Genomic DNA, 9594 nt, shown 5'->3' with positions numbered 1-9594 from the left:
ATTTATTTGAGATATTGCGAGGTTTGAATCCCCGCGCACTTCCAGGCGTCGTATGCCCATGAAGACGGCCATCCGAAGACCGTGCAATACGTCTTCGTATTTGGCAGCATTGTTGGAGTCCGTGAATAATATTTGTAGGACGTACTGAACAGTATCTCCGGTGGGGGATGTTAGGACAACGCCTGCCCCTAGGACTGCCAACATTTTGGAGCCATCGAAGTGCATGACCCAGTTGGAATATGTGCCGTATTCTTTAGGGAGTTAGTCCTCTGTCCATTCAGCGATGAAGTCGGCCAATACCTGGGATTTAATGGCCCGACGCGGTTTGTATGATATGTAGAATGGGAGGAGCTCAATGGCCCACTTGGCAATCCGGCCCGTAGCGTCGCGGTTCTTTATTATGTCATTGAGAGGTACTTCGGAGGCTACCGTTATTGAGCAATCTTGAAAGTAGTGTTGTAGCTTCCGGGATGCCATGAAGACCGTGTATGCTATTTTTTGGTAATGAGGGTACCGGGATTTGCATGGTGTGAGGACAGTGGATACGTAGTATACCGGCTTCTGAAGCGGGAATTTGTGTCCGTCCTCCTCTCGTTCGACAACGAGTACCGCACTCACAACTTGGTGTGTGGCTGATATATATAATAACATGGGTTCGCCGACATTTGGCGCGGCCAGGATTGGGTTGCTTGCTAGAAGAGCCTTTATTTCTTCCAATCCGACCGTTGCCGCGTTCGTCCACTCGAAGTGATCGGTGCGTCGGAGAAGGCAATAGAGTGGCAATGCCTTTTCTCCTAGTCTGGAGATAAAGCGGCTCAAAGCTGCCACACATCCGGATAGTTTTTGGACTTGTTTGAGGTCTATTGGCGTAGCCAACTGTGACAAAGCTCGGATTTTAGCTGGGTTTGCCTCAATTCCTCTATTGAAAATGATGAAGCCCAGAAGCTTTCTGGCGGAACACCGAAAACACATTTTTCCGGATTGAGCTTAATGTCATATGTTTGGAGGTTGTCGAATGTAAGACGCAGATCGTCTATTAATGACTCGACATGTCTGATTTTGATGACTACATCATCTACGTATGCTTCAACTATCTTGCCGATTTGTTTCTCCAGGCATGTTTGAATCATGCGTTGATAGGTGGGACCGGCGTTTTTAAGCTCGAAAGGCATAGTGTTGAAGCAGAAAGGCCCGTATGGGGTGATAAATGTCGTTGCGGCTTGATCGGACTCCTTCATCTTGATTTGATGGTATCCGGAGTATGCGCCGAGGAAACATAGTGAGTCGTGTCCTGCGGTACCATCGATGATCTGATCAATGCGGGGGAGGGGAAAAGGATCCTTAGGTCAAGCCTTGTTGAGGTCTTTGAAATCGACGCATAGGCGCCAGGATTTATCCTTCTTTGGTACCATCACCAGGTTTGCTAGCCAGTCCGGGTGTTTTATCTCTCTGATGAATCCGGCCTCGAGTAACTTGGCTAGCTCCTCTCCCATGGCTTGTCGTTTGGGTTCAGAAAAGCGCCGTAGTGTTTTCTTGACCGGCTTGTATCCCTTCAATATGTTTAGGCTATGTTCGGCCAGCCTGCGTGAGATTCCTGGCATATTAGAAGGGTGCCAGGCAAATATGTCCCAATTTTCACATAGGAACGCCTGCAGTGCAGCGTCGACCGTGGGGTCCAGCTGTGCCCCGATGGATGCTATCTTCGTGGAGTCCGTTGGGTGGACCTGGAATTTGACTATTTCGTCTGCTAGTTTAAAGGAGGTGGATTTGGATTGCTTATCAAGTATCACGTTGTCCCTATCCACTTTGGACCGCAATGCGGTTAGTTCTTCGACCGCGAGGGCTTCAGACAATGCCTCGAGGGCCAAGGCAGCGGTTTTGTTTTTGGCGCGGAGTGCTATGTCCGGATCACTGGCAAGAGTGATGATTCCATTGGGCCTGGATACCCATAATGGGGTATAGCTTGGAACCTTGCAAATGCGTCTCGCCCTAATAGGGCGTGATATCCACTGTTGAAAGGGGCCACTTGAAAGGTTATCTCTTTGGACCGAGAATTCTCCGGCGTGCCGAATACCACATCTAGTGTGATTTTTTCCGCACATCGCGCCTCCCGACTGGGAATAATTCCTCGGAAGGTCGTATTACTTTGCTCAATGCGGCTCCTGTCTATTTCCATTTTGTTGAGAGTTTTCTCACAAATGAGGTTTAGTCCGCTGCCGCCGTCCATGAGCACTTTGATAAGCCGAAAGCCGTCCACAATTGGACTGAGGACCAGTGCGGCAGGTGCCCAGACTGTTCTGAATTTTAGTTCGTTGAAAGTTATGGCCGTGTCGTTCCAGGGGTTTATTGCTGCAACTTGGCAGACTTCAGTGAGGCTGCGGAGTGCCCTTTTGCGCATATTGTTCGAGGTGAAAGTCTTGAAGACTGTTAATACTGTAGGGTTGTTGTCTTCCATGGGATGTTGCTCTGTGGTGTTTTTGGTGAGGAGATCCTCGCCGCTCTTGGCCTCCTGCCAGAGTATCCAACATGCTCGAAGGCTATGGGTTGGTACGGTATCCGGTGTTATGTGTATTTTGCATGGCCTATCGAGCCATCCCTTCAGAACGGTTCCGCGCCCCGTAACGGGCTTTGATTTTTTTGTTATTGGATTAGGCGACCGACGAGGGTGCATCCTTTTTGTCCGGACGAGGGGTTTGGTGGAAACCGGTGGCTCCCAAGAGGCTGCCTGAGTTTTCCAAACGCTTTCCATTGCGCAGTACTTCTGTATTATGGTTGCCAAGTCAACGAAGTGTGAGACGTGGCGGCGATTGATTGCATTGAGGATTCCCTCGTCCGTGCAGTTTTTATAAAATAATGAGACTGCATCTTCATCGCGACAGTCCTTGATCCTGTCCTTGAAAAGGTGGAATCTGGCCCAAAAGTGATGGACCGTTTCCTGGGACTGCTGTCTGATGTGGATAAGATCGCTTGTATCTAGGTGGGTGGGTGGCTTTTAAATCCGAACCCTGACCCAGTCTGGGATCCAGAGTTTGAGAAACTTCCGAACTTAACAGTCCGGGCTCCGGAATATCAACCAATTTTTCGGGCCCGCAGTCCGATTCTAGGTTCGGAGTTCGGGGCCCATCTTTCCTCGTGCGGGTGTCCGGCTCTGTGAGCTCGGAAACCCGAACATAACTCGTCCTCAATGTAGGGGATGAGTCGTCGCATTGCTCCTCCACTACCGCTATCTAAAGGGTGATTGGTGGAGATTCAATTTCTCTCTGATCGGGTTTAAGTCCAATCCGATTGTAGTCCGTAGCGACTCCCAAGGCGGCGATGCGATCCAGGAGTTCGTTTAAAGACGACAACTCCATCGGATCCATCTGCTCAGAGTATTCTGAGTTGATGCGGAGGCGATTTTCGATGACCCGAGAAGTCCTCGTTGGCCCGACGGCCGAACGGGCGGACATGATAAGGCCGCCCAGCCGGAGGGTTTGGCCTGAGGCCAGGGCTCCCCCGGAGGTAATGTTGTTCTTGATAACAAGGCGAGCCATCAAGCCTATCTTCGACGTCAGAGCGGAACTCTCAATGAAAGCATGAATGTCGGTGTCAAAACCGGCGGATCTCGGGTAGGGGGTCCCGAACTGTGTGTCTAAGGCCAATGGTAACAGGAGACAGGGACACGATGTTACCCAGGTTCGGGCCCTCTCTACGGAGGTAATACCCTACTTCCTGCTTGATTGATCTTGATGAATATGAGTATTACAAGAGTTGATCTACCACGAGATCGTAATGGCTAAACCCTAGAAGTCTAGCCTATGAGGTCATGATTGTTGTCCTACGGAATAAACCCTCCGGTTTATATAGACACCGGAGGGGGCTAGGGTTACACAAAGTCGGTTACAGAGAAAGGAATCTACATATCTGAATCGCCAAGCTTGTCTTCCACGCAAAGGAGAGTCCCATTCGGACACGGGAAAAGTCTTCTATCTTGGATCTTCATAATCCAACAGTCCGGTCAAAGTATATAGTCCGGCTGTTGGAGGACCCCTTAGTCCAGGACTCCCTCAGCTGGCATGACGGAGATCTTTGATCTCCTCCAAGCGAGGTGGGGAAAGTTAGAACAAAAAGGAAAAAAGAAAACAATTTTGCATCTTTAGTGCAATATATATTTTCACAAAATGGATCATAATAAAATGAATTTTAGGTATCTAGGAAAGATTTAATTGGAAGTAATTATTTCCTTTCAACAATGAAAGCACCAATGCCCGAGGACACAGGTCCACTACGAGGATGCCGCCGCCGCCACGTCATCTTTGCTTGAACATATTGGTTTCCAAATCCATCCCCAACCATAGAACTGATGGCCTCGTCAGGGATGGATCCAAAAAATCTTTATTCAATGCCGTCATCGTCGTCGTCGAAACCAAGAGAATGAACAACCTAAAAATCTAGACTACAAGAAAGTAAAAACGATCCATGCGCATGGATCCGGCGACCCCCTACTATGGACGACAGAGGTCGTCGGCGAAGGGGAGCTGACGGAGGAGCTTGTCTGCTGCGAAGTAGCCGGTCTCACACCGAGTACAGTACGTATTTCGGTCCGCGGCAAATACATGTACACCTCTGGAACACTCTCTTCTTCCGTGCTCTCATGGTCACGGAGTAGCGGTAGCGTACTACCAAAAGCTGGGAAATTTTTACCGCGCGGCTCCGTTCGCAAGTACTCCTACTCCAGTAGTAGTACTGTACAACATTGTCAAGCTACCACTACTACCACGGACCCCGCGATCGCAAGTGGCCTGGCATGGCACGGCGTACGTCCAGGAGCAAGCAGCCAACCCCAGGCCGTGTCCCGTCTGCGTCCGCAATTAAGAAAAAGGCGCTGCCTTTCCCAGAGGCAAAGAACGGGCGCAGAGAGAGAGAGCAGGGGGGACACGATAATGATGCTACACGTCGTTTAAACCCTCGGCTTTGGGTTGAGAAATTAACCTGTGAGCCGCTGCTCCTGACTGACATATGGGCCCAAGCCTATCTTTTCACTGTTCGGTAGCAGTATACTGCCATCTACTACCGCAGTTACTCGTCGCAGGCGAGAGAGTAGTGGTTGTACGGTAGGCTCGGAAAAGAATTCACCGCGATGTGAAACGTCGACAGATCTGTCCCCGCAAAAAGGTAAAAACGTCGAAAGACCTGGAACGAGCGATCCCTATCGGAGTGTCTCAGTAGTACTCCGAAATGCTACTAGTACAGGCTCCATGAAGTTGTTTTGTTGAAAAAATCGAAATTTATATTTTGAAGTTGTATGATTTAAAGAAAAATCACGCATGTTCATGCGGGTGTATACTAGTACAGGCTAGTAAAATCTTGAGATGACATAAATTAAGGTGGATCTATCTTTGGTGGATTTGCTCGGATCTCGTCGTTGTTCGTCTACGCTTGTGTGTCTTCGGGTTGAATCCTTCCAACCTACGTTATTTTTCATCGGCGACGGTAGCTGTTCTGGTGCGCTGGTCCTATGGGGCCTTAACACGACGACTTCCCGACTGTCTAGTACAATAAGTTGTGCCCGACTCCAGCGATGGAGGAATGATGACGGCGGCGCGATTTCGGCTCGCTTCAGTGCTGGTAGTCGTCGCTAGGTGGTCTACGGATCTGGATGTAAATTTTATTTCTGGTATTCGTTGTACTGCCATGATTGAAGATGAATAGATTAGAAGTTTTTTCGAAAAAAGAAAAAGGTGAGAGCTACTCAAAAAAGGAAAAATCGCGATTTTGAAAATGGTGAACATATATGCACTTTTTTTTCGGGTAACAATATAGGAACTGTTCGCTATTATTAAAAATTGCATGAATATGCACACATGTAGAAAAAAGCATCCATATTAACGTGTTTGATTTTTCTCAGAAAATTTTGAAACCAGACGCGAAAAGTCTTTTTTTTTAATAAAAACGACTTCCATCGCTCCATCGATCGTTCTCCAAAATGCCCTAGGTAGTACTACTCCTACTACCAGCAGGATTTTCATTTCTTTATTAATTATTATAATTAAAAAAGAAGACATGCAATTTTGCAACGTTGGTGACTTGGTGTGCGCATAGTAGGGGCCCGCCCTGCCAGGAATCCAAGACACCGGACGCTGGGCCCGAACACGAGGACTAATTCAAATCGCCGAACAAAACTGTAGCAGCTCACGTCCCGAGAAAAAGGCGCTCACACAGCAGGGGAGAGAGAGAGAGACTGGACGGAGCCATCACAATAAAATCGCACCTATCACGGCCGCGTTGCGCAGAGAGAGGCAGAGCCGAGCTCAGAGTGGAGACTGGAGAGCGAGGTGTGGAGATGGCGTCCAGCTCACCGTGTCCTCCTCCGTCGCCGCGGCTCGCCCACCTCCTCCTCGTCCTCGTCGCCGCGGTCGTCCTGCTTGGCCGCGGCGGAGAGGCACGGCAGCCGGCGCCGCTCCACGGCGTCGTGCGGTCCATGGCATTCGACGAGGGCTACACCCAACTCTTCGGCAGCGGCAACCTCGCCCTCCGCCGCGATGGCAAGCGCGTCCACCTCGCCCTCGACGAGTCCACCGGTGAGTGCTGCCCGGCTTTAGCGGCCGCGCTTATGCGATTTCGACGTAATATGCGGGTGCGCATTGCACTTCTTTGCTTCACGAACGGGTCCCTCCTCTCCAGTGTCCAGTCTCCTAAGGCAGAAGGAGGGAGGTTTTGTGATTTTGCCAACTTCAGGGTGTTGTTCACAAGAACGTGTCTTCGTCTTCCTCTTCCTTGTGCAGGCTCCGGGTTCGCCTCCCAGGACCTGTTCCTCCACGGCTTCTTCAGCGCCGCAGTGAAGCTCCCTGCCGACTATGCCGCCGGTGTCGTCGTTGCATTCTACGTACGTTCAGTGTTTCCTCGCTACTCTCCCTGCTGTGCATCTTTCCACCAAATCAATTCAAAAACATGCTAATGCGAATCTAAAGAAGATGCTTGTTTGTGTTTTCGCATGCAGCTGTCGAACGCCGACGCGTACGAGAAGACCCACGACGAGCTGGACTTCGAGTTCCTGGGCAACGTGCGCGGGCGCGAGTGGCGGGTGCAGACCAACGTGTACGGCAACGGCAGCACCGGCGCCGGCCGGGAGGAGCGCTACGACCTCCCCTTCGACCCCACGGACGACTTCCACCACTACTCCATCCTCTGGACCCAACACCGCATCATGTGAGGCACCATCTCATTCTTCCCCATCTGCGTTCCACTGTTCATTCCTCTGCTTCTCTCATTTCCGTCTGCTTGGCCTACTTCGGGTTCGGGGTGGAAGAAGCGCACCATAATTAATTTAAGTTATGATGATATTCCTGGTGTGGATTTGGAAGTTGGATTCCTGAGCGCTCGTGGGGAGAGCCAGTCACAGACCTTTTTGGCGTTTTTCTTGCTCTGCCCGCTGCTTGTGTCACCACCCTTCTGACCTTGGCAAACTTGGGTCATTCCGAGATCTTTGCGCCTGTTTCAATGCGCATTGCCTGGATTCTTTTACCAAAAGAATCGACAACGTTTCTGCACATAAAGAAATAGAGAACAAAACAATTTATAATTTGTGGTCTCTCTTTTTGTGAACTGCGCACTGACATTTGTGTTTTGGCTGCAGATTCTACGTGGATGAGACCCCGATCAGGGAGGTGGTGAGGAGGGAGGCCATGGGCGCGGCGTTCCCCTCCAAGCCCATGTCCCTCTACGCCACCATCTGGGACGGCTCCGCCTGGGCCACCCTCGGTGGCCGCTACAGGGTCAACTACAAGTACGCGCCATTCGTCGCCGAGTTCGGCGACCTCGTCCTCCAGGGCTGCCCCGTCAACCCCATCGACCACGCCGCGGCGGCGGCCTGCGGCACGCCCTGGTACGAGCCCGCCGCCGCCTCCTTGTCGGCCGGGCAGCAGGCGTCGATGTCTGCTTTCAGGCGTGGGCACATGTCCTACTCCTACTGCCACGACCGCCGCCGGTACCCGGTCGCTCTGTCAGAGTGTGACGCCGCCGCGCTCCCGCGCTTGTTCGGCCCGGACGGGATGAAGTACGGCGGCGACCGCCGGCACCGCCGCGGAGGGCGCGGCCACCGCTCCGACGTCGTCATGTGATCCCGCGCGGCCGGCGCGCCAACCCGTCGCGGCACGGCTCCGGCGTTCCGGCACCGAGGATGACCGGGGATGTACAGAGGCGGGCGAGGCGGCGTACGTATTTGCCAGGGTGACTGCGCTGTGCCGTGTGCGGTGGAAACCGGTCGGAATTTATTCCCCCATTGTTGTCACGAAGGTTTCGCCCGCGGCGGGTACACGACTCACGCGAGCATTGTACTCCCGCCCTGCCCCATCCGCCATTCGGGGGCGAGTAGCTAGCTTAGCGTTTATTATTGTCTCCTTGGACCATCCGCGCGGACCGCGCCTGCCATTGATGATCAATTCAACGACGTTAAAATTCCGACTTGCTCCTACTCCTATCACTGTCGCATGCATGTACATGGCCGCTCGTGTTGCAGTAGCAACCTCGTCGTAGGCTCGTAGCCGTAGCTTTCACGGGGGATAAAGACGACGAAGAGCTCGTGATCTCGCGCAATTTTCATCGGTGGAACGCACTGTTTGGGCACATCGGTGGAACGCACTGTTTGGGCACATCGGTGGAACGCACTGTTTGGGCGCGGCGTAGGGAGGTACGACGCTGGGCTCCAGCGCCGGTGGCGGCACATGCATGGCGCGTCCGAAGGGGGAGGCAAGCGTACCGCGTGGGTGGCCGGGTGGGCACGAGCCGCTGGTGTTGTCAGGGATTCCGGGGCAACGTTCACCGGCTAGGAAAGATTCTAGCGCTACATGACGCTGTGCGTGCCTCTCGTTCTTGTCAGCCGCTGTGCCCGTGAGGGAGGGAAAGTTCGGTCGTTCGCGTGCTCCCGGCCGATAGAGGAAACTGGCCACTGCAGGCGAGGTACACGATTGTGTGGCTCCTGCCTGGACAGAACTCTGCTATGTAAACGATTGCACGAACATAATTTGATCGACGGCTGGACCCACTTATCAGTGATTGTTCGTAGAATTTGGGATAAACTTGTGTGTGAGAAGAAACATGCTGGTGGGTCAGTAATAACAGTAGATAAATTCTGACACCAGTACAAAAACCTGCTGGGTCGTCCTGCTAATGCATCCAAGGTTTGGTATTTCGGGACCCTAATCCTAGAGCGACCAGTTGCGGCAAGCTGTCCCCGTCACCAACCCCCGTCTCCCAAGTCCAACCATATGGCGCCCACATGATCTGATGACCCGAGATAGGCATTGTTGCGTTTGCACTGGCAGGAGGCAGGGCGAGGGCATCTCTCACTCAATTGGCTACTCTATTATTCCGTGGTAAGTAGTGTACAATGAGTATTTGAGTATGTTACCCGAAAAAAAAAATGAGTGCAGTATGTATATTGATGATATCGCAGTCACACGGGCAGGTAGCACGCAATCCAACTGACTGTCTACGCCGTGCGCGGGTTTTTATGAAGCAGCGTGATGAACTGCCGAGTTTATTGCGTCAGGTTTAAATGTCTGGCCAGTTTGATTCCTTGAGATGCAGACCTCACCGCATTGTTCGGAGTTATGC

General features: G+C 52.0%; 1 protein-coding gene across 1 annotated transcript; it reads left to right on the top strand.

Annotated features, from left to right (window-relative positions):
* Nucleotides 1-6219: 6219 nt before the first annotated feature.
* LOC123111906 (probable xyloglucan endotransglucosylase/hydrolase protein 27) lies at nucleotides 6220-8439 on the top strand. Its single transcript, XM_044532785.1, has 4 exons — nucleotides 6220-6560; nucleotides 6765-6865; nucleotides 6980-7188; nucleotides 7616-8439. The coding sequence occupies exons 1-4, from the start codon at nucleotides 6323-6325 to the stop codon at nucleotides 8097-8099; spliced, it is 1032 nt and encodes a 343-aa protein (XP_044388720.1). The 5' UTR covers nucleotides 6220-6322; the 3' UTR covers nucleotides 8100-8439.
* Nucleotides 8440-9594: the final 1155 nt, after the last annotated feature.

The sequence above is a fragment of the Triticum aestivum genome, chromosome 5B (assembly GCF_018294505.1).
Source record: "Triticum aestivum cultivar Chinese Spring chromosome 5B, IWGSC CS RefSeq v2.1, whole genome shotgun sequence".
Classification (NCBI taxonomy): Eukaryota; Viridiplantae; Streptophyta; class Magnoliopsida; order Poales; family Poaceae; genus Triticum; species Triticum aestivum.
This window is presented reverse-complemented; position numbering and strand designations above follow the sequence as displayed.

Bases quoted from the DNA above. Each gene is read 5' to 3' on its own strand.
- LOC123111906 (XM_044532785.1), top strand. From the start codon at position 6,323: ATGGCGTCCAGCTCACCGTGTCCTCCTCCGTCGCCGCGGCTCGCCCAC. The intron at 6,561-6,764 runs GTGAGTGCTGCC...TTCCTTGTGCAG, and splicing joins CGCCCTCGACGAGTCCACCG to GCTCCGGGTTCGCCTCCCAG. The intron at 7,189-7,615 runs GTGAGGCACCAT...TTTTGGCTGCAG, and splicing joins TGGACCCAACACCGCATCAT to ATTCTACGTGGATGAGACCC.